Consider the following 22569-nt stretch of genomic DNA (forward strand, 5'->3'; position numbering starts at 1 on the left):
GAAAGGAGCAGTTGGTGTCCAGGGATGTTCCAGGTGTCAAGACTTCTGTGCGCTGAGGCAGGACTTGTATGGCAGTTTCTAGAAGGAGGTTTGGCAGGGTTTGTCTCTGCCAAGCAGAGACACAGCAGTGTCTTGGCAGCTAGGAATCGATTCCTTAGGAGTAATCAGTGTAATGCGTGCAAAGATTTAGCCACACGGAGTGCATGTTGCTGTGTTGTTTGTGACACAGACAATTTAGAAACAATCTAAAAATGCCTAAATTGGGAGCCATCCATGTGCTGAGGCTGAGCAGTCAGGGATCCTAGTTGGGCACAGCACATGGCTCTTCTCTGGCTGGCCATGGTGTGCCTGACTCTTGGAGTGGAAGCAGGTACTTAGAAAGTGCCCTTGGCTTGAGGCTGAGGAGGTGAGGCTCCCACTAGGCCAAAGGGGCTGCCTCCCTCCTAGAGGTTGTATTCAGCCACTGGGTCATGACTCTCTTTACAAATAACAACATATTTTATTCTGAGAGTTCTGTGGGAAATAAAAAAAATAATGTAGAAAACATTTCTGGCCTGAAAACGTCCCAGGCCAGAGAGAACCTGGTCAGTACGTTATTTGGGCTCCTGTGTGTGTTGTATGGATAGCACGTGGGGCCACCTACCTCACGTTCTTAGTTCTGTTTTTGTTTTAGAGATCCTCTGTCGCCCAGGCTGGAGTGCTGTGGTACAATCACGGCTTACTGCAGCTATGACCTCCCGGGCTCAAGCCTCCTGAGTAGCTGGGTTTACAGGCGTGAGCCACCACGCCCGGTTAAATTTTTTTATTTTTTGTAGAGACAGGGTTTCACTGTGTTGCCCAGGCTGGTCTTGAACTTCTGGGCCCAAGTGATCTGCCTGCCTTGGCCTCCCAAAATGTTGGGATTCCGGGCGTGAACCCCTGCGCCCGCCATCCTTATCTTTTTATTTTTAACTGCCCAGAATAGTGAGCATTTTTCCTTGTTTTTTTCAACCATTTTTGCTCTGCACCCCCTATCCCAGCTTAATATATTTCTTCAGAACCCTCCACCTCCCCACCTGTACTGTAAAAGAGGCTGTGCAGATTTTAGGGGGTCAGGTGGGGGGGTGCAGCAGGCCCCAGTTTGGGATGGATTTCAAAGGGAAGAGATGAATGGACTCTAGCAGAGACTTGAGCGGTGGTGGAAGCAGCGCCCTCTGGTGGCCATGGTCAGGTCAGCGGGAAAGGCAGCAGGCCTTAGGGACCTACGGAAGCACCCGGGGTGAGCCTGTGTGTGGCCTGGGCTCTGTGTCTGTGAGCATGGACAAATGCTTAGGTTTATGGCAACTCCTCCCCAACCCCCATAACCTGGAGCCAGGGCTGATTTCATACGTACCCAGACCTGCTGTGCGTGGGCCATCTGAGGGCCCCATGGCAGCCCACTGGTACACGGGTCACTGGGCCCATGAGCAGCCCCCAAGGAGCAACCAAGACCCCGTTCAGAAGGCCAAGCAGGGGCTGCGTTTCAAACCTTGTCCCAGAACCCGGGCAAGCTCTTGGCTAGTGCAGAGAAAGTGCCCGCATTCCTGGGCTGCTCCCATCCCGCTGGCTTCCCCACTGTTCCGGGCTGGTGACCATTAACCCGCAGCAAAACAGCCTGTTAATTGGAGGGCTCCCATGATGCTGTGTGTGCTAGGGGAGGCAGGGCTGTGAGGACACTCTCCCCATCTCCTCACCCCCACATCCTGAAGGACGTCAATCACCGTGCCCTCTGTATGTCTTCCCCTTGTCACCAGCGGCACAACACTCTCCCAAGCAATTGCTTTGAGGCCTGTGTCACCCCCTTCATGCATCCCCTACACCCTGCCACAGCTGCACACCTGGCCCTGGGTTCTGCACCTGACCCCGGCTTCTAGGATGGAGTTTGGGCGGCAGACGTCTACGCCTGTGTGGAAAAGAGCCAAGCAGAGTGAAGGGCCACTGTGAAGCCCCTACCCACGAAGAAGCAAGGTCTCTGGGCAGGCCCAGGAGGGGCACTGTCAGTGCTGACTGGGTGTGCAGCTGCCCTCGGCCACAGTCGGTGCCCAGACCCTCCTGTGGTGGCAAAGGGGGTGTCAGACTCCTCACCTCTCCAGCTGGCTGTGGCCTGGTCTCATTGCCAGCTCTGCTGAATGGCATCTCCCCTGAAGCCAGGGTGACAGGATGAATCCTGCCCGCCTGGGTGGAGCTGGGGTTTTCTTGGGAAAGGACTGCACGTGAGGGTGCCCAGCCCTCAGTCACTGTGGGGCAGGAGCCACTGGCGACTTAGGCCTCAGGCCAGGACCACAGGGGCAGTGGGGGTTAAAGAGATGACAGAGGAGGGCGGGAGAGCCACCCAGGCCGGGCTCAGGTTCCCACAGCCACTCCTTTTGGTTTCTCTGGACGTGTAGTCCCCGACTTCCCTGGCTGGCTCATTCTGGGTCACCACGTCACCTGTGCACCTGGCCACCACAGAGCCTCTCGGAAACCTGAGCTTCCCTCATCCCAGCAGCGTGTTTCCAGTTACTTGTATGAATGAGAATAAAAGTCATATCTGGGAAGGGAGGTGCAGACAGGGCAGGGTGGCACCTGTGTGTGTTGGGCGAAAAAACTCCTCAGTGACATCGGAGCAGGACAGGTCTAGATGGCCAGGGTCACCCACATGGCTCTGGCAGAGGCTTCAGGGTGTGTGTGGTTATGTTTGTGTGTGTGGCGGGGGGGTTGTGTTTGAGTGTGGGGGGTTCATGGTTGTGTGGGCTGTGGTTGTGTGCAGGTTGTGTTTATGTGGCTGGGGGTTGTGTGTGGTTGTGTGTGCGTTGTGTTTGTGTGGTTGTGTGAGGGGTTTGTGTGTAGAGGGGTGTATGTGGGGGGGTTGTGCATGTGTGGGTTGTGTGGGTTGTGCTTGGGGAGTTGTGTTTGTGCGGAGGGGTTGTGTGTGGGGGAGGTTGTGTGTGTGGTGCTGTGGGGGGAGTATTGTATGTAGGATTGTGTGGTTGGGGGGATTGTGTGTGTGGTTGTGTGTGGGGGAATTGTGTGGTTGTGGGGGTTGTGTGTAGGGAGACTGTGGAGGGGTTGTGTTTGTGTGTGTGGTTGTGTGTGGGGGGATTATGTGGTTGCGGGGGTTGTGTGTAGGGAGATTGTGTGGAAGGGTTGTGTTTGTGTGGTGTTTGGGGGAATTGTGTGGTTGGGATTGTGTGGAGGGAGATTGTGTGTGGAGGGGTTGGTTGTGTTTGTGTGTGTGTGGTTGTGTGTGGGGGATTGGTTGTAGGGGTTGTATGTAGGGAGATTGTGTGTGGAGGGATTGTGTTTGTGGTTGTGTGGTGTGTGGGAATTGTGTGGTTGGGGTTGTGTGTAGAGAGATTGTGTGTGGAGGGGTTGTGTTTGTATGTGTGTGTGGTGTGTGGGGGAATTGTGTGGTTGGGGTTGTGTGTAGAGATTGTGGAGAGGTTGTGTATGTGTGTGGTTGTGTGTGGGGGATTGTATGGTTGTGGGGGTTGTATGTAGGGAGATTGTGTGTGGAGGGGTTGTGTTTGTGTGTGTGGTTGTGTGTGGGGGATTGTGTGGTTGTGGGGGTTGTATGTAGGGAGATTGTGTGTGGAGGGGTTGTGTTTGTATGTGTGGTGTGGGGGGGATTGTGTCGTTGTGGGGGTTGTGTTTAGGGAGATTGTGTGTGGAGGGATTGTGTTTGTGTATGTGTGTGGTTGTGTGTGGGGGATTGTGTGGTTGTGGGGGTTGTATGTAGGGAGATTGTGTGTGGAGGGGTTGTGTTTGTATGTGTGTGTGGTGTGTGGGGGAATTGTGTGGTTGGGGTTGTGTGTAGAGATTGTGGAGAGGTTGTGTATGTGTGTGGTTGTGTGTGGGGGATTGTGTGGTTGTGGGGGTTGTATGTAGGGAGATTGTGTGTGGAGGGGTTGTGTTTGTATGTGTGGTTGTGTGGGGGGGATTGTGTCGTTGTGGGGGTTGTGTTTAGGGAGATTGTGTGTGGAGGGATTGTGTTTGTGTATGTGTGTGGTTGTGTGTGGGGGATTGTGTGGTTGTGGGGGTTGTATGTAGGGAGATTGTGTGTGGAGGGGTTGTGTTTGTGTGTGTGGTTGTGTGGGGGGGGATTTGTGGTTGTGGGGGTTGTGTTTAGGGAGATTGTGTGTGGAGGGGTTGTTTGTGTGTGTGGTTGTGTGTGGGGGATTGTGTGGTTGTGGGGGTTGTGTTTAGGGAGATTGTGTGTGGAGGGGTTGTGTGTGTGTGTGTGTGTGTGTGTGTGTGTGTGTGTGTGGTGGGGGAAGGTTTCCCTGCCATAGGGTGGATCATCAGAGGCTGTGTGTGTGTGATTTCTCTGATGCTGGGTGCAGGCTGTTTCTGCCTTCTCTGACCCTGATAGAGATGGGTGTTTGTGTTCAGGTGTGGCCTGGCGTGGTGGGCCCATGATGGGCTTTGGCCTCACCCTCCACCAGTACACTGGGTGGGCCCTGACCCCTCAGCTTGCGTTTCTGTATCAGCATGACAGGGACAAGGGCACCTGCCCTAGGGGGACACATTTGAGGCTGAGAGGGGATGCTGGGCAGACCCCAGCAGATGGGACAGCTTTTCTCCTGGGGCAGTGTTCAGCCTTGGAGAGGGGCAGGATGGGCCTCTGGAGAAGGGTCTGCAGGCCGGACACAGGGAGTGGCTGGTGCAGGGACTGCCTGGAAGCGCAGACCAGACTCTTCCTGCCCAGAGTGGCTGAACCCAGGAACTGTTCTTACCTTGGGAGCAGGGACTGGCACTGGGCTGGGTGCAGCCATGGCTTCCCTTGTGGGTCCCAGCCAAGGCCACACAGCAGGGCGGGGGAGTGGTGCTCTTCCACGTTCCCGGTGGCAGAAGCCCCGTCCTCTGTCTCACAGGTGAGGCACAGGCAGGCAAAGCCTCCCATGGGCGTATGAGGCAGCTCGGCAGGGGCGAGGGGGCAGGAGATTCAGCCGCAGTCTCTCCTGCGCTCATGGTGTCGCAGAGGAGGAGATGGGGCTTGGGTGCCAAGGGGGTGCTGCAGCCAGGGGACAAGACCCGAGGGCTCCCTCCATGTTGTCCCTCCTTGTTGACTGTTTGAACGCCCCTCATGTGTCAGTCTAACTGTGAGGACCTCGTGCCAAAGCCCAGGCATTAATTTAGGAAGAGCCACCTCTGTTGACAGAGGGTCTAGGGTCAGCCTGGAATGCAGTGGCCTCAAATGTGATGCTGCCCTGCACTGACCCTGGCCGGGACCAGCACAGTCCATCCATCTGCCTGCCTGTCCCTGACTGTCCGTCCTCCCAGGCAGGGCTGCAGGGGCACAGCCAAAGTCAGGCTGCTGTGACCCATGACAGGCTTGTCGGGGGCCAGTACTTCTGATCTGTGAGCCCACAGGACACAAGCCTACCTCATTCACAGCTGCAGCAAATGGAGACTCACATGGAGTCAGTGTCCTTTGTGGGGGGATGCTGACAGGGGGTTGCCAAGGAGGGGCGCCAGAGTTTCGGGTGACTGCCCAAGCCCCTCTGGTCGCATTTTACCTCATAGGATGTCCCAGGCCAAGGTCTGTCCGTTTGGTGGTGGGGAAAGTGAGTCGTGGTCCAGACAAGCCACTTTCCAGGGGTCACACAATTGGGGTGGGGGCCCTGCATCTGGGCGGGTGCTGAGCACTGTCCTCAGACAGCAGTGCTGTTGCTGCTGAAAACGGCCCCTGGCCCCATGCCCCCCCGCATAGGTGCCTGAGTCCCCTCTCTATGCAGTGTGTGTTGCTGAGGATGGGCCACCCGTCCGGTCACTGGCAGAAGAGCAGGGGTGTGTTTTAGGGAAAGGGGCCAGCACATTCCTGTTGTGAGGGTTGCATTGTGGGGACTCGTGCAGGAGATGCAGGCTGGGGGCCCGTCCTGCTGAGGACCTCCCAGTGACACCCCCTCCCCCTCCATGCAGCACATCTCCATCCCCCAGCCCGACTGCCCCGCCGAGGCGCGGACGTTCTCCTTCTACCTCTCCAACATCGGCCGCGACAACCCCCAGGGCAGCTTTGACTGCATCCAGCAGTATGTCTCCAGGTGAGGCGCCACCCCAACCCAGAGCACCCCACTGACTCTCAAGGTCACCCTGCCACCTCTGGACCAGGGTTAAGATGTGCCCCATTGAAACCGTGTTGCCTGAGACGGTGCTGACAGAGCCTGTTTTCCAGGCCAGGTGGTGGACTGGGGGCTTGGGTCCTGAACAGATACTCCCTGCATTGTCCCAGCTGCTGACCCCAGCTCCTGGCCTTGTCTTGCAGTCATGGGGACATCCACCTGGACTGCCTGGGTAGCATACAGGACAAGATCACAGTGTGCGCCACCGACGACTCCTACCAGAAGGCACGGCAGAGCATGGCCCAGGCAGAGGAGGAGACGCGGAGCCGCAGTGCCATTGTCATCAAGGCTGGAGGCCGCTACCTGGGTGAGCAGCGAGTTTGGCAGGGCTGCAGGGTGGCCAGGCAACTGCCAGTGTCGGGAGGCATTTGGGGCCCGTCCAGGCTGGGCACTGGCTGTGCCCTGCACAGAAATGATGGGCCAACTGAGGAGTCCCTGAGCAGGATGTGCCTGGACCAGAGTCTGGGTTGGGAAGAGAAGTCTGGCCACATGGGCCTGGGGGCCACATGAGGGGTGGGGGTTGGGCTGCAGCAGCTGCTGCCTTGTGAAGCCCGAGGTGGACAAAGCGGCCTGAGAACTCCAGGAGCTGTGAGTTGGTGGTCCCTGCTTTCAGGCTGCAGCCTTGGGGACCTTCACCTGTCAGGGAGGCCAACAGGCCCCCCGAAGATGGGCATGCAGCCTAGGGCAAGGCCCGTGTCTGTCTCTGGTGGCTGCCCCCACCCTCACCTGACCAGCCAGCTCCTCCCCAAGGCCACCACAGTCGGCAACAGGCAGGAAATGAGCCTCACAGGCCCTGTTGCCAGCGACCCAGCACTGCGGGAAAACTGTAGCCACTCAGCATCGACTTGGAAACAGTTTCAGCAGTTGAGAAGCCAACAGGCCTTGACAGTGGGAAGGAAAGTGCTGTTTGTTTACAGAGCTGCAGCACCCCGCCTCTTAATCCAGGCAGAGCGCCAGGAGTCATGGGAACTCATTATGGCGGGAGTAGGGTGCCGGGCTTCAAGAGAGGAGGGAGATGGCTCAGAGCAGACGACAGCCTTGATGGCTTTTTGAGTTTTCTCTTTAAGAAAAGTGGGGGGCATTTCAATTCCTCTCTCCTTCTGAAGAAAGTACGTGATTTCCCTTTGCTGAGCAGAGGGGTTCCCTCTGAATGAAACCCCAGGTGTGGGTGCAGGAGTTGCTCCTCCTGGTCAACACTGAGCCCAGGTGGACGTGTTGTATGGCTAGGGAGCCCAGGGCCATGATGTTGAGGCCCTGGGCTGTAAGCCCCAAGCACAGGGCTGCTATGGGCAGAACAGTTGAAGAGACAGCTGTACACGTGTTTTGTTTTTTGTTTTCTCTTTTTTTAAAGACGGGACCTTTCTCTGTCACTCAGGCTGGAGTGCTGTGGCACAATCATAGCTCGCTGCAGCCTCAAACTCCTGGGCTCAAGTGATCCTACCTCAGCCTCCAGAGTAGCTGGGACCACAGGTGTGTGCCACCACACATGGCTAACCTTTAGATTTTTTGTAGAGACAGAGCCTCGCTATGTTGCTCAGGTTGGTCTCTGACTCTTGGGCTCAAATGATCCTTTCGCCTGGGCCTCCCATGGTGCTGGGATTACAGGCATGAGTCAGTGCACATGGCCTCATACACATATTAATAAATCTGTGGGTCCTTTGGCCAAACACTTGATCAGAAATGTATCTTAGCACACCACTTTGGGTACAGTGAGGGCTTTTTTTTTTTTTTTGAGAAGGAGTCTCGCTTTGTCACCCAGGCTGGAGTACAGTGGCGTGATCTTGGCTCACTGCAAGCTCCGCCTCCCAGGTTCATGCCATTCTCCTGCCTCAGCCTCCTGAGAAACTGGGACTATAGGCGCCTGCCACTATGCCCGGCTAATTTTTTATTATTTTTTAGTAGAGACAGGGTTTCACCGTGTTAGCCAGGATGGTCTCGATCTCCTGACCTCATGATCCGCCCACCTCGGCCTCCCAGAGCGCTAGGATTACAGGCCTGAACCACCGCGCCCGGCCTTTTTTTTTCTTTTTTTTTTTTTTTGAGACTGAGTCTCGCTCTGTCGCCCAGGCTGCAGTACAGTGGCACTATCTCGGCTCACTGCAAGCTCTGCCTCCCAGGTTCACACCATTCTCCTGCCTCAGCCTCCCGAGTAGCTGGGACTACAGGCACCCGCCACCACGCCAGGCTAATTTTTTGTAGTTTTAGTAGAGACAGGGTTTCACCATGTTGGCCAGGATGGTCTGGATCTCCTGACCTTGTGATCCACCCACCTCGGCCTCCCAAAGTGCTGGGATTACATGCATGAGCCACTGCGCCCGGCCCCTCCCCCCCCTTTTTTTTTTGAGACAGAGTCTTACTCTGTTGCCCAGGCTGGAGTGCAGTGGCGCAATCTCGGCTCACTGCAACCTCCGCCTCCCGGGTTCATGCCATACTCCTGCCTCAGCCTCCCGAGTAGCTGGGAGTACAGGTGCCCACCACCATGCCTGACTTCTTTTTTTTTTTTTGTATTTTTAGTAGAGACGGGGTTTTACCATGTTATCCAGGACGGTCTCGATCTCCTGACCTCGTGATCCACCCGCCTTGGCCTCCCAAAGTGCTGGGATTACAGGCGTGAGCCACCGTGCCCGGCCCAGTGAGGGTTTTTGAAACAGTTTATGTTCTGGTGGGGGACACTGTCTGTTAAGATATGACTGTGGCCGGATACGGTGGCTCACACCTGTAATCCCAGCACTTTGAGAGGCCGAGGTGGAGAGATCACGAGGTCAGTAGTTCGAGACCAGCCTGGCCAATATGGTGAACCCCCATCTCTACTAAAAATACAAAAATTAGCTGGGTGTGGTGGCATGTGCCTGTAGTCCCAGCTACTTGGGAGGCTGAGGCAGGAGAATCTCCTGAACCTGGAAGGTGGAGGTTGCAGTGAGTTGAGATTGCACCACTGCACTCCAGCCTGGGCAACAGAGTGAGACTGTCTCAAAAAAAAAAAAATTTTTTTGTGAATGTGCGTGTCCCTCTGTCTCACAGTGCCCCCCATAGGCTGCTCCTCCTCCCTGTTGACCAGTCTGGCCCTATATGGATGAGTGCAGCCCTGCTGTCAGGACTCCACTGAACAGACCCCAGAGGTGTGAGTGCTGGCCCTGGGTATTCTGAAAGCACGGCTTTCTGGGTTAATTTGACAGATCAGATTTTGAGAGAGAAGATCAGAGTGATGTTGTTATGAAGCACTTTTGGGGGAAGGATTTGAGGCACTGTTGAGCTTGCTTAGCTGACCGTGTTCCCAAGGATGCCAGGGCATCATTGTTCAGGACAATGCAGGGAGCAGCATGCTAGACCCTGCCCACATCTCTGTCTGCATCAGGAATAGAGGGGAGCCTGCTCTCCCCAGGGCTGTGGGCACAGCCACGCCTGCCAGAGGAGAGCTTGACCAGGCCTAAGGCCGGGGTGCCACTTGCACCAGGGTCTTCACAGCAGCTGCCGAAAGTGGCTCTGACATCTTTATTGACTTTAGAAAAACAAAAATGGCAGCCGCGTGGGGCCAGCATAGGACTCTGAAGAGCAGACTTGGGAGTGACTGCCTCTTGCAGTTCAGGGACCCCCAGTTTAACATCAGAAGGGTTTATAAACAGTCCCCACCTCAGGCTGGGCAGAGTGGCTCTGGCCTATAATCCCAGCACTTTGGGAAGCTGAGGTGGGAGGGTCCTTTGGGCCCATGAGTTTGAGACCAGCCTGGGCAGCATAGTGAGACCCCACGTCTACAAATAATAAAAAAAAATTAGCCAGGCATGGTGGTGCGGACCTGTGGTCCCAGCTACTCCAGAGGCTGAGGTGGGAGGATCGCTTGAGCCCAGGAGTTTGGAGCTACAGTGAGACATGATTGTGCTACTACACTCCAGCCTGAGTGACAGAGCGCGATCCTGTCTCAAGAAACAATCCTCCCCACCTCTCCCCAATCTTCCCGCACAAACACACTGCCTACCAGAGTTATCAGGTGATTTTGCTGTCCAGGATTTAGGTCGCCTGTGATAAAGTCAGTTAAGGCTCTAACACAGTTCTGCTGCCTGCACCTCCCACTTCTAAGGCTGTGTGCCCTGCAGGTGCCAGCCGTGGGCAGCAGGAGGCGCTCTTGGCCGCCCAGGGTCCCCAAGGAGCAAGCTGGCCTTTGCTGTGGTTGGTGTGGTGCCTGCCGCCAGCACTCTCTATAGTCTCAAACCTTTGGGCACCCGCTCAGCAGCACTGGCTTAGGACACGGCAGTGCCCTCTCTGTTCCCTAACACTTGGATTCTTGTTGCAGGCAAGAAGGTTCAGTTTCGGAAACCGGCCCCAGGTGCGACAGACGCGGTGCCCTCCCGCAAGCGGGCAACCCCCATCAACTTGGCGAGTGCCATCAGGAAGAGCAGTGCCAGTGGCATGAGCGGGGGCAGCGGGGTATCTCAGAGGCCCTTCCGTGACCGAGTGCTACACCTCCTTGCGCTAAGGCCCTACCGCAAGGCCGAGCTGCTGTTGCGGCTGCAGAAGGACGGCCTGACACAGGCGGACAAGGACGCACTAGATGGCCTCCTTCAGCAGGTGCGTGCCGCCCTGATGTCATGTCTTTACCAGTGGTCTCCGCAGATGGCCTTTTGCGGGTGGAATGGGCCAGAGCATGGAGACTGGGATTGGGGCTGGCAGGGAAGAGCCCTTCCTGGGTTCAGAACCTGCCTGAGAGCCAGGACCTCCTGGATTAGAACAAGCTTAGGGGGCCATGGGTGCATCTCTGGGCATGGCCCTGACTGTCCAGGGTTGAGAGGTGGGCTCAGCATGGAGCCCAGGCCCTCCTTCACTGTCTGCTGACACGCGGGCCCTGGGACCTGGCACAGTGGATCCAGGCTTCGGCTGCAGACGATTTGTGGACTCAAGGCCTGGGGAAGGAACCTACACGTGCCTGGCACAGCCTGGCGGGCCTCAGTGTGAATCAGCTGCCTGCTGCCCTCCACCTGCACCTCCAGGCGAGGGCTTCACATCTCGGACCATAAAGCTTCCGTCTGTGACCTGCCGTGTCCCTCCCTGGGGTTGGAGGCTAGGCCATCTGGAACGTGGTGCTGGCGAGTGGAGCCTACTGTTGAGAAACACCCCGGGCATTGGAGCAGGTGTGATGGCCCTGACTGCCTTCCACCCCGTCACCCATGGAGGTTCCTGAGGCTCCACCCTGGCTTCCTGGGGTCCCTGGGAAGGGGAGTGACTCACACTGGCTTCAGAACATCAGCCAGGGCCTGTGCAGACACAGCCCTGAGGTGAGCTGAGGATGGGTCTCCTCGGATCGCAGCTGTGGTTGAGGGGGAGGCACCGCTGAGCCTCTTGCACCTCTTAGGATGATGGAAGTGGGATGTTTGGGGTCACATCCAGCACCTCAGGAACACAGGTGATGCCTGCAGCAGAAAGCATACACTGTGGCATGCTGGGATAGCAGCTGTATAAAGGACGTTCTTCCATGTTTATGGAGCTCCTCATAGGCATCCCGCTCGGGTGCGCGCCTGGTAGGACTGTGCTGCACATTCCTTGGGAGGATGTCAACCCAGCCCTCATCCACCCACATCCTGCTCCTGAGGCAGGGCTGGCATGGTGCCAGCAGGAGTTGCTGAAGGGAGCTTGATGGAGTTATCAGGTGTGGAACCTTCATTGACCTGGCCAGGAGGTGCCTGTGCTGGGGCCTGGCTTCTCCAGGTAACTTTGGTTCAGCACCTCCTGGGAGCAGGCCCGGCCAGCGTCTGCAGGCAGAGTGTCCCTTCCCATGCCACTGTGACTTCCCCTGGACAGCTTGTCTTCTTCTTGCTTCTATATTCATTATGCAGCTGCTTCCCCCCAAGCAGCTATGGGGGTCAGCAGAACACTGTTGGCTTGCAGAAGAGGAGGGGGATGTGCCTCACCCACACTGGTCATTTCCAGCCCCTCACAGGCCCACAGACACCCTGAGGAACAGCAGTGACAAAATTGCACCCCTCAAAGGTGCTTGGCCCTCCCTGTGGAAAAATCTAGAGTAGAGATGGAAGGTGACCACCTCCAGGACTGGCTAGGCCCCAGGGAAACCCGCAGGCCTATCCTTCAAGGGGAGGGGTGTTGACGGCTGAGTAATGTTTAGCAAAGGCCGTTGACAGCCATAAAAATATTCAGCCTTTGACCTACTAATCTGGCTTCTGGGAATCCCGTTGAAGGACTGTTGCCAACCTGAAAAAAACTGCACACAGTAATGTCTGTTTATGCTACAGAGAAACTGGCAGCAGTTTGAGGGTGGAATATTACTCAGCTGTTAAAAATGCTCCCCATGGAATACGCTGTGACGCAGAGCCATGTCAGATGCAGCAGAAAACAGTGGCTACTGTGCCTGCAGCAAGATGGAGACCAGAGCGCCCTGCAGGCCAGCACACAGCACCCACTCAGGGCAGTGACCTGGAGCTTCCTCAGGTCCCTCTAAGGCAGATGTTCTGAATCCATCTTTGTTAGCAGTCTGGGAGACGAACTCAGCTTTTGTCAGCCAGCAACAGCAAGGCATGCTGGTTGTAGGGAAGGTGGGCTCACACCTGGCCCCGGAGGTACCCCTCACCCAGCATCCCCAGCTGTGGCTGACTCTGCCCTGGGAGTTGTGATCAGAAACAGGGTGGAGCCCAGTACGGTGGCTCACGCCTGTTTCCAGCACTTTGGGAGGCTGAGGTGGGAGGATCCTTGAGGCCAGGAGCTCAAGACTAGCCTAGGCAAAATACTGAGACCCTATCTCTACAAAAAAATAAAATTTGCTGGGTATGATAGTGCATGCTTGTAGCCCACCTGCTTGGGAGACTGAGGCAAGAGGATTGCTTGAGCCCAGGAGGTTGCAGCTACAGTGACCCTTGATCACACCACTGCACTCCAGCCTGGAAGAAATAGGAGCCGGGTGTGGTGGCTGGAATCCCAACACATTGGGAGGCTGAGGTCGGAGGATCGCTTGAGCCCAGGGGTTCGAAACAAAAGCCTGGACAACATAGCGAGATCCCATCTCTAACAACAACAACAAAAAAATTAGCTGGAGTATAGTGGTGCACACCTGTGGCCCCACCTACCTGGGAGGCTGAGGTGGGAGGATTGCTTGAGCACAGGAGGTCTAGGCTGTAGTGAGCCAAGATCTTGTATCAAAAAAAGGAAAAGCCGGGCGCGGTGGCTCAAGCCTGTAATCCCAGCACTTTGGGAGGCCGAGGTGGGCGGATCACGAGGTCAGGAGATTGAGACCATCCTGGCTAACACGGTGAAACCTCGTCTCTACTAAAAAATACAAAAAAAACTAGCCGGGCAAGGTGGCGGGCGTCTGTAGTCCCAGCTACTCGGGAGGCTGGGGCAGGAGAATGGCATAAACCCAGGAGGCGGAGCTTGCAGTGAGCTGAGATCCGGCCACTGCACTCCAGCCTGGGCGACAGAGCGAGACCCCGTCTCAAAAAAAAAGAAAAAGAGAAATAGGCTAGGGGGGCCAGGGGACAGGTGATAGGGTCTCAGGACTGCAGGTGGTAGCCCTCCCCGTTTTGGAGCCAGCCTGGCCCAGCACCTGTAAGACAGTTGAGTCTGGACCTGGCTTCATGAACCTCATTGTCCCTTCTGCACCCTGAGGATTGTGTGCGGGGGAACTAAGGGTGGGAGGCAGCACGGATCGGTAGTGGGCCATCCTCTTTCCTCTCCTCTGTCTCCGTCTGTCTGTCTTCTACTGTCTCTGCACACCTTCCCAACCTCGCCATAAGATCTTTTTTCTCTAGTCCCCCGTCTCTCTCAGGCTTCCCACAAAGTGATGGCTGGCTCTGTCTTGCAGGTGGCCAACATGAGTGCTAAGGATGGCACGTGTACGCTGCAGGACTGCATGTACAAGGACGTGCAGAAAGACTGGCCTGGCTACTCGGAGGGAGACCAGCAGCTGCTGAAGCGGGTGCTCGTCCGGTAATGCTGCCTTCCGTGCCCCAGCATGTCCCTACCCCCATGAAGGCAGCCAGAGCTTACCCAGAGGATGTTGGGGTGGTCTTGTGTGGTCCTGAAGGCTGCAGGGCTTGGGAGCAGGATGGAAGGGTCCAAACAGGCCTCTCTGGCCATCTTCCCTACAGCCCACGTGGTGCTCCAGGGCCTCCCATGGTGGGGGAAGGCCACGCCCACAGAGTGGGATGGAGGTGTGAGTCACTGGCCCCAACCTCGGAATCTTCAGACAAAAGGCTTCAGTCTGCCCGGACATTCCTCAGCTGTCCCCAACTTCCCCTCATGCTTCCCTCCACAACCTGGGCATCCCCACAGGGCCTCAGAAGTTCACTGGCTTTTTGAAAAGAGCCTCTCAAGAACCTGAAGTAGAGAGAAATAAGGCCAAACAACACTCCCGGCAGGTGTCATTAAGCAGAGTTAATTAAATGCATCCCCTCAGGCTAATTGGGACCCAGGGTCAGGAGTGGCAACAGCGCAGGGGAACAGTGGTTATGGAGGCAGGCGGCTAATGATTTCCTTCTCCACGGCTGCCAGTTACTGCCAGTTAGGGAGCTCTATTGGGCTGTGAAGCAGGCCAATCTGCTAATTAGTCCGTAAGTGATTTCTCGGGGACTCGGAGGTATTTATGAGTTTGTAGTTGTTTTTTGGAAGTTCAGCTGTTTAAAGCAGTAATTGCCTCTGGAAAGCAGAGTGAAGTTGGGGGTCCACTCTGCTCCCCTGAGAGGGTAGTGCCTGCCTGTCCACCCTGGGTGTGCAGGTCAGGGGCCTGCGGGGCACTGCCCTGGCTGGCGGCAGGCTGGCAGAGGGCACAGTCTTGGCAGAAGACCCCCCCCCATCCTCACACCCTGTGTCCTCTCCCTTGGCCCCCTGGGTTCCTCAGACCCTTAGGGCACTGGAAGGAGAACTGCCCAGAGCTAGTGGAGTGAGGTGGAGAAGCCTGGGCTGCATCTCCAGGGCGTTGGGGAGCTTCCCCAGGATGCAGGCTCCAGAGCTGCCTCCAGCTCCCGTGATTCGAGGCTCATGTTCCATGTGCTGAGTGAGCTGCTGGGCTCGTGCCAACTCCTTGGCACTCCGCTTTTACTCTCGGCCGGCATGGGGATCAGCACTGCCTTCACAAGCTTCCACTAGCGTGCAGGGGTAGGGTTAATGTCCCTGGGCCATAACCACATAGAAGGTGACCTGCAGTGCCCCCTGCACAACTGTTTCTTTTTTTTTTTTTTTTTTTCCTATTTAGCATCCCCCCCAAGAAAGCCCCATTTATAGCAGTTTTTGACACCATAGCCTCATATATATCAAAGCAGGGCCTTGGGGTATTTGTTACCAGCCGGCCTAGCCCAGGGCAGGCCGTTAGCCCAGTGCAGGCCATGAGACAGATGGGATGTGGGGGTCCAAGTCACTGCAGGAGCATCCTCAGCTGAGCCGGCACCACATGTGGCTCTGGGGGTGGTTTCTTCACTCATGTTCTCTTTGTTCATCACGTCCAACCCTGAGCTGTCCCTGGCATCCAAATCTCCTCTCATCACTGTCCGTGGGTCAGGGGTCCTACAGGTCCCCCCAAGAGTTCCTGGTTCCTCTGCCCGAGCCACACACTGCCTGGTGCCCTCACCTCCAACCTGAGCCACTCCCCTCTTATGTGAGCCCCATGCCAGAGTCTACACTCCTGCTTGTGCTCCTCCCTCATGCCAAGGGGGCACAGTTCCTGGAGCACCTCTCTGAGGACAGGGCTCTGGGAGGACTGCTGACCACATCTTCATGCCCAGACGATGGTCCTGCTGAGCCGGCGGTTGATCACGTCTAGACTTGTAGAGTCCAAAGTGCTTTCCCTCCGTGTTGAAGGTCAGAGGCTTCCCACCCCAAACCTGTGCTGGTCCACATAGCCAGGGGCTGGCCAAGCACCTACTCTGGGATGGTGGGCACCACTGCCCCTGCAGGCTGAAAACTTGCCTTATCCGTCCATCCGTCTTTCTATCCTGTGTGTGGTAGTGGAAAGGCCTATCCTACTGCACACCACCTCAAACTGCCTTTGGCAGGCTGCTAGAGTCTGTCCTCCTCTTCCTGGTTTTCATCTCTTGCTCTTTTTTATTCTCCTTTTTTTTTTTCCTTTTTTTGAAACGGAGTCTTGCTCTGTAGCCCAGACTGGAGTGCAGTGGTGTGATCTCGGCTCACTGCAAGCTCTGCCTCCCGGGTTCACGCCATTCTCCTGCCTCAGCCTCCCGAGTAGCTGGGACTACAGGCGCCTGCCACCACGCCCGGCTGATTTTTTGTATTTTTAATAAAGGTGGGGTTTCACCGTGTTAGCCAGGATGGTCTCGATATCCTGACCTTGTGATCCACCTGCCTTGGCCTCCCAAAAAGTGCTGGGATTACAGGCGTGAGCCACCGCACCCGGCTTTATTCTCCTTTTGGGAGACTTCTTTGACATTTCTCATCCCGTCTCTTAATTTACTAGTATTTCTAGTTTCTTTATTTTTCTTGAGACAGAGTGTTGCTCTGTTGCCTGGGCATAGAGATGGGGTTTCACCATGTTGTCCAGGCTGGTCTTGAACTTCTGACCTCAAGTGATCCGCTTGCCTCAGCCTCCCAAAGCACTGGGATTATATGCATGAGCCTATTATTTCTAGTTTCTGAAAGTCTTCCCTACTGCGTTTTCATAGCATCGTGTTCTTTTTTTTTCTTTTTTAACTGAGACAGAGTCTTGCTCTGTTGCCCAGGCTGGAGTGCAATGGCATGATCTCGGCTCACTGCACCCTCTGCCTCCTGGGTTCAAACAACTTGGTGCCTCAGCCTCCCGAGTAGCTGGGATTACAGGTGCCCGCCGCCATGCCTGGCTAATTTTTGTATTTTTAGTAGAGACGGGGTTTCACCATCTTGGCCAGGCTGGTCTTGAACTCCTGACCTCATGATCCACCCGCCTCAGCCTCCCAAAGTGCTGTGTGATCCACCGTGCCTGGCCTAACTCATCATGTTCTTATTTCATGGAAAGGATGTCCCTTTTCCCCTCCTCTCCCCTCCCCTCCCTCCTTTTTTTTTTTTTTTTTAAGAAGTCTCACCCTATCGCAACCTGGAGTGCAATGGCCCAATCTTGGCTCACTGCAACCTCTGCCTCCCCAGTTCAAGCAATTCTCCTGCCTCAGCCTCCTGAGTAGCTGGGATTACAAGCGCGTACCACCATGCCTGGCTAATTTTTTGTATTTTTAGTAGAGGTGGGGTTTCACCATGTCGTCCAGGCTAGTCTCGAACTCCTGACCTTAAGGGCCTCGGCCTTCCAAAGTACTGGGTTTACAGGCGTGAGCTACTGTGCCCAGCCAGGATGTCTTTTTTGTTTGTTTGTTTTTTGAGACGGAGTCTCTGTTGCCCAGGCGGGAGTGCAATGGCGCAATCTTTGCTCACTGCAACATCCACCTCCCAGGTTCAAGTGTTTTGCCTGCCTCAGCTTCCCGAGTAGCTGGGATTACAGGCGCCTGCCACCACTAATTTTGTATTTCTAAGTAGAGACAGGGTCTCACCATGCTGGCCAGGCTGGTCTGGAACTCCCAACCTCAGGTGATCCGCCCATCTCAGCCTCTCAAAGTGCTGGGATTATAGGCGTGAGCCACCGCGCCCAGCCCAGGGTGTCATTGGTAACCTACTCTAAGGATTTTTTGTCTTTTTTTTTTTTGAGATGGAGTCTCGCTCTGTCGCCCAGGCTGGAGTGCAGTGGCACGATCTCGGATCGCTGCAAGCTCCGCCTCCCAGGTTTATGCCATTCTCCTGCCTCAGCCTCCCGAGTAGCTAGGACTACAGGCGCCCGCCACGTCACCTGGCTAGTTCTTTTGTATTTTTTTAGTAGAGACGGGGTTTCACCGCATTAGCCAGGATGGTCTTGATCTCCTGACCTCGTGATCCGCCCATCTCAGCCTCCTAAAGTGCTGGGATTACAGGCTTGAGCCACCGCGCCCGGCCTATTTTTTGTGTTTTATGTATTTTATGTTTTTGAGATGGAGTCTTGGTCTTATTGCCCAGGCTGGAGTGCAATGGCATGATCTCTGCTCACTGCAACCTCCGCCTCCCGGGTTCAAGTGATTCTCCTGCCTCAGCCTCCTGAGTAGTTGAAGTTACAAGTGCCCACCACCACACCCAGCTAATTTTTTTGTATGTTTAGGAGAGACGGGGTTTCACCATGTTGGCCAGACTGGTCCCAAAGTCAGGTGATGCGCCTGCCTTGGCGGATCTAATGCTGGGATTACAGGCGTGAGCCATGGCACCCAGCCTGTTGATTTATTTTTTAACGTTTTCATCTCCCTGTGGAGTCTCTTTTCAAATGTATTTTCCTGTTCCTCTGTTTTGAGGTCTGACATTTGTTGCCTGGAAGCTGCAGTGCAGCCCTTGGGGACACTCTGCACAGCTTGGGGCCTCTGAATCCCGATGTGCCCTAGTCCTGGGCCCTGTTTCTTCTCCTGAGGCCACACATCTGGCCATCCTGTTATCTAGCTGTGGCCCAGGTAGCTTCCCAACTGCCTGGAGGAGTGGCCCGAGCCTCTTTGCTGCCTGACAGCCCTGGGCTCACTGCCCTGCAGCCCCACCAGCAATAATGAGGACCTGGAGTAGAGCTGTGGGGGATGGCCCCGCAGCAACCTGTTGTCCCCTGAGGTCGTGGTGCCTCTTGCTCTGGGCCCTGGATTCTCTGGATCCTGCAGCAGTCACCACTCATGCTTCTGCTCTGCTTTCCGGTGTCTTCACTCCTCCTTTTGTCTCTGCCTTGCCTGTTCAATGGACGCAAATGCCTGTCCTCAGTTTTCTGTCTTTAACTGGCAGTTCTGTTTATATCCACATGGTTCTCCTCTCAGGCCACCAGGGAAGTGACACCTGCAGTGGTCTGCAGCTGAGCCCATTGGTTAGGGAGATGGGCTCTAGGTGTCACTGGCTGACAGAATGGCCATGGCCCTGGACTTCAGTCTCCCTGCAGGGCCTGGAGCGGCACTAGGCTCCCCTGAGATGCACAACCCCCGGGAGTTGAACAGTTGGGTCAGAGAGGATACCCGTAAGCTGCAGGGTGGCTGGCGGGGGTGAGGGGCTCCACTTGCCCAGATCACATGGAGTGGGAGAAGGAGCATGCACCGGGGTGTTTCTTCCCTTCTTCCCCAGCTGCATCACCTGGTCATGCTGGTGGCCACTCTGCCGCCCTCCAGATCCTGCTGTGACCTGGGCTTCCAGGAAGGTTGTCTCATCCTAGGCCAGGGCCCTCCGTTCTCTTTTGCATTTTGGACAGTTTCTGCAGTGAGCGTTCTGAACAGGATGAACAGCTATCTTTAAAAGCAGGGTCCAGCACCCTAGTGTGTGTCCCTGGTCTCTCTGGTAGCAGGCACCTACACAAAGTGACCCTCCTCTGGGCTCAGGGGGAGAGTGAGTGGGGAAGTCCTCCTTTGGGTGAAGCTGGGGGCAGGATGGGCTCAGGCCCAGGCTCCTATGACCCCTTGGCCCTGCTCTGGATTTGGGAGCAGGGGGGTCCCTTCCTTGAGGCATCTCCACCGGGCCCCCATGTAGATATAGGCCTGGAGTCCTGCCTCTCCTTCGCAGGAAGCTGTGCCAGCCACAGAGCACCGGCAGCCTCCTTGGAGACCCTGCTGCCTCCAGCCCCCCAGGCGAGCGTGGGCGCTCGGCTTCACCCCCACAGGTAAATGGGGCAGGCCTGGGGTGGCTGTCCCGAGCACCTGCAGGGCACCCTGTGTTGCGTCAGTAACCTTTGTCACCTTCCTCACCAGCTCCTTGGAGTATGAGCTGCTCCGAGTTGAGCCGTCTCCCTCCGCCCAGGGACCAAGGGGGAAGCTGTCGGGTTGGGGTTGGGGCCAGATTTCTGCCATTGTGGCTGCAGCACCCCAGTGTCACAGTGCGGAACCTGGGACAGGGGGCAGCTCCCTGATGTGGGGTTGCCCCTGGACCTCCTGCTCCTGTGTCACAGCTATCGCTGGGGAAGCATGCTGAGCACAGCAGCGCTTTAGACCAGTCCCCGGGGTGGCCCACTCACACGCTGGGCCCTGCCCTCCCCCTGCATCTATCCCAGCAGGCTGATGGGCCCCAGCTGAGGCCACCCTGAGCAGTACCTGGGACCTGACTTGGTGCCCGGGCGCCCCCATGTGGCCAGTGTGGGCCTTGCAGGCGGCACTGGGTTTTCTGGCTGGGCCAGGGGATTGCCTGTTGCTGCCCAGCCGCTCTGTGCTCCCCTCTAAAATGGTCTCTGTTCCTCTCCAGAAACGGCCACAGCCTCCTGATTTCATCGACCCCCTAGCCAACAAGAAACCCCGGATATCGCACTTCACTCAGAGAGCTCAACCTGCCATCAATGGGAAGCTGGGCATGCCCGATGGCCGTGAGGCCCTGCTGCCCACCCCGGGCCCGCCAGCCAGCACGGACACCCTCAGCTCCAGCACTCACCTGCCCCCGCGGCTGGAGCCCCCAAGGGTCCATGACCCCCTGGCCGATGTCAGCAATGACCTGGGCCACAGCGGCCGGGACTGTGAGCACGGAGAGGTGGCTGCCCCAGCCCCTACTGCGCGCCTCGGCCTGCCCCTGCTGACGGACTGTGCCCAGCCCAGCAGGCCCCACAGCAGCCCCTCGCGCAGCAAGCCCAAGAAGAAGTCCAAGAAGCACAAAGACAAGGAGAAGGCGTCTGAGGACAGACCCCGGGCCCAGCCTCCAGACTGTGCACCTGCCACCCGTGCCACCCTCGGAGCCCCAGCAGACGCCCCAGGTAGGTGCCCAGGCAGGAGGGCGCTGCTGGGACTGCAAGTACTGGCCCAACACCCACCTCACCTTCATGGGGTGTCGAGGGGGCTCACGCTGTAGAAGCTGGGAGAGGGAGCCCTGTTGCCCCAGGCCCTGTCAGATTTGCTCTGTGTGCCCGGCACCTGGCACCCTATGTTCCTGCATCTGGTCCTCTCCCTGCCCATCTGGAGTGCCCAGTGTCACTTGCAGTCAATGTGCCAGGCCAACACTGGGGGCCGGAGGCCCAGAGCCTTATGGGGAACTGAGGCCACGGAAGGGGCTAACATGCGGAGAGGAATGGGGCCCAGGCCCCAGCTCTGACTGCAGGGAAGCCCCAGGAACCAGGGACATGCTGAGATCTGCTGGGGTTCAGGGAAGGCAGTAGGGGCCCAGGCAAGCCAGCCCTATTCAGGGAGAGGCAGTACAGGTGCGGATAGGCAGATTCTGGTGGGAGAGGGATAGCACCTGGACCTCCGTAGGCCCCGTACGACTGTTGTAGAGTGTAGGTTTCTGCTGTGGGGACAGGGCCTGGCAGGCTGGAGTTGGGGAGCCAGGAGACCTGGGCAGCTCCGAGCCCACAGCCCAGGCACCTGAACCGAGCAGCAGTAGCACCCGCCCAGCACCATGGCCATGAGCCTGTGCAGCTGTTTGTTTACAGGAACCAGCAGAAGCAGCGGCCAGCGTGCAGTGGCTGTTCCACCACCATGTGTGGCAGGGGCTGCAGTGGTCCCATGTGGTGATGGCGGCCAGTTGCAGATAGCCACCTCGCTCTCAGCACTGGCTGGCCCAGGGCAGCCCAGGTGGTGTCACCTGTTGTGCTTTTGGGTTGTGTCTCTGGGGAGGAGGCTGAGTCAGGGGCATTCCTGGGATGAGGATGGGAGTCCTTCTTCCATTATAGCTTTGCGTTGCTCAGAGGGCCATGCCCTGTCCCCTGCTGTGGCTGGAGAGCAGGTCCTCACAACTGTGGCTGGGTCTTACTGGATAGGAAGGACGACTTTTGGGGTTGGGTCAGCCCTGCCTCGTGCTGGGCTTCCCACCTCCCATGGGACTGCATGTGGAGGCCGAAGGGGAGAAGGTGGCCTCACTCCCTGGGCAGGCTCTCTGACCAGGGCCATGCTTAGGGCAGGACTCCTGATTCCCAGGACACACCCACACCCCACAGCCAGACCTGGGCCAGGATCTGTCTCAAATGGCCCAGGTCCAGGGTCCACAGACCACTCTGGGCTGTGTCCCTTCCTTGGATACCCAGTGTCTAGGTGCCAAGACAGGCCTGGGGACTCAAGGTGGTTTCCTATCTGGCCTGGTGCATGTCAGCCCCTAGGCAGCTCATCCCCGGCCTAGGAGCTGTCATCTCTACCACAGGTGAGAAAGTGCAAACCAGGGGTAGATGTCCCAAGCACCAAGAAAAGGACAGTAGAGTCACCAGAAGCTGAGCCTGGTGCTGGTGGTCCATGTTACCCAGGGTCCCAAAAGTGGTACATGTGCCTGTGCCCCTGCCCGGGACAAGCAAGTAGAGAGATGTGGACTGTGAAGGGACAGATAGGGAGAGGAGCTGCTGTGGGGGTGTTCCCTGGGGCCCCAAAGCAGGGACCAGCTTGGCCGGCCCCACACAGCCAGAGCTGAGCGGGAGTGGGGGCCACTGAGGTTTGCCAAGGGCTGGACTTTGAAGGGCCCACTGGTACCAGGTTGAGCTGACCCCGAGCCTTGATTTCCCCATTTGTCATGCTAGCTGGTGAAGATCTTGGGGCCTGTC

The 22569-nt window shown here is 56.8% G+C and overlaps 1 protein-coding gene across 1 annotated transcript in view; it reads left to right on the plus strand.

The window, feature by feature from the left end:
• The window catches only part of ELL (elongation factor for RNA polymerase II), an 84801-nt gene that overhangs the window by 56232 nt on the left and 6000 nt on the right, over positions 1-22569 (plus strand). The window contains exons 3-8 of the mRNA XM_007995806.3: positions 5920-6041; positions 6263-6426; positions 10408-10682; positions 13921-14045; positions 19632-19728; positions 20304-20802. Of these exons, the coding sequence (XP_007993997.3) occupies positions 5920-6041; positions 6263-6426; positions 10408-10682; positions 13921-14045; positions 19632-19728; positions 20304-20802 (1282 nt within the window). The remainder of the gene's footprint in view (positions 1-5919; positions 6042-6262; positions 6427-10407; positions 10683-13920; positions 14046-19631; positions 19729-20303; positions 20803-22569) is intronic.

Source organism: Chlorocebus sabaeus, chromosome 6 (genome assembly GCF_047675955.1).
Source record: "Chlorocebus sabaeus isolate Y175 chromosome 6, mChlSab1.0.hap1, whole genome shotgun sequence".
Classification (NCBI taxonomy): Eukaryota; Metazoa; Chordata; class Mammalia; order Primates; family Cercopithecidae; genus Chlorocebus; species Chlorocebus sabaeus.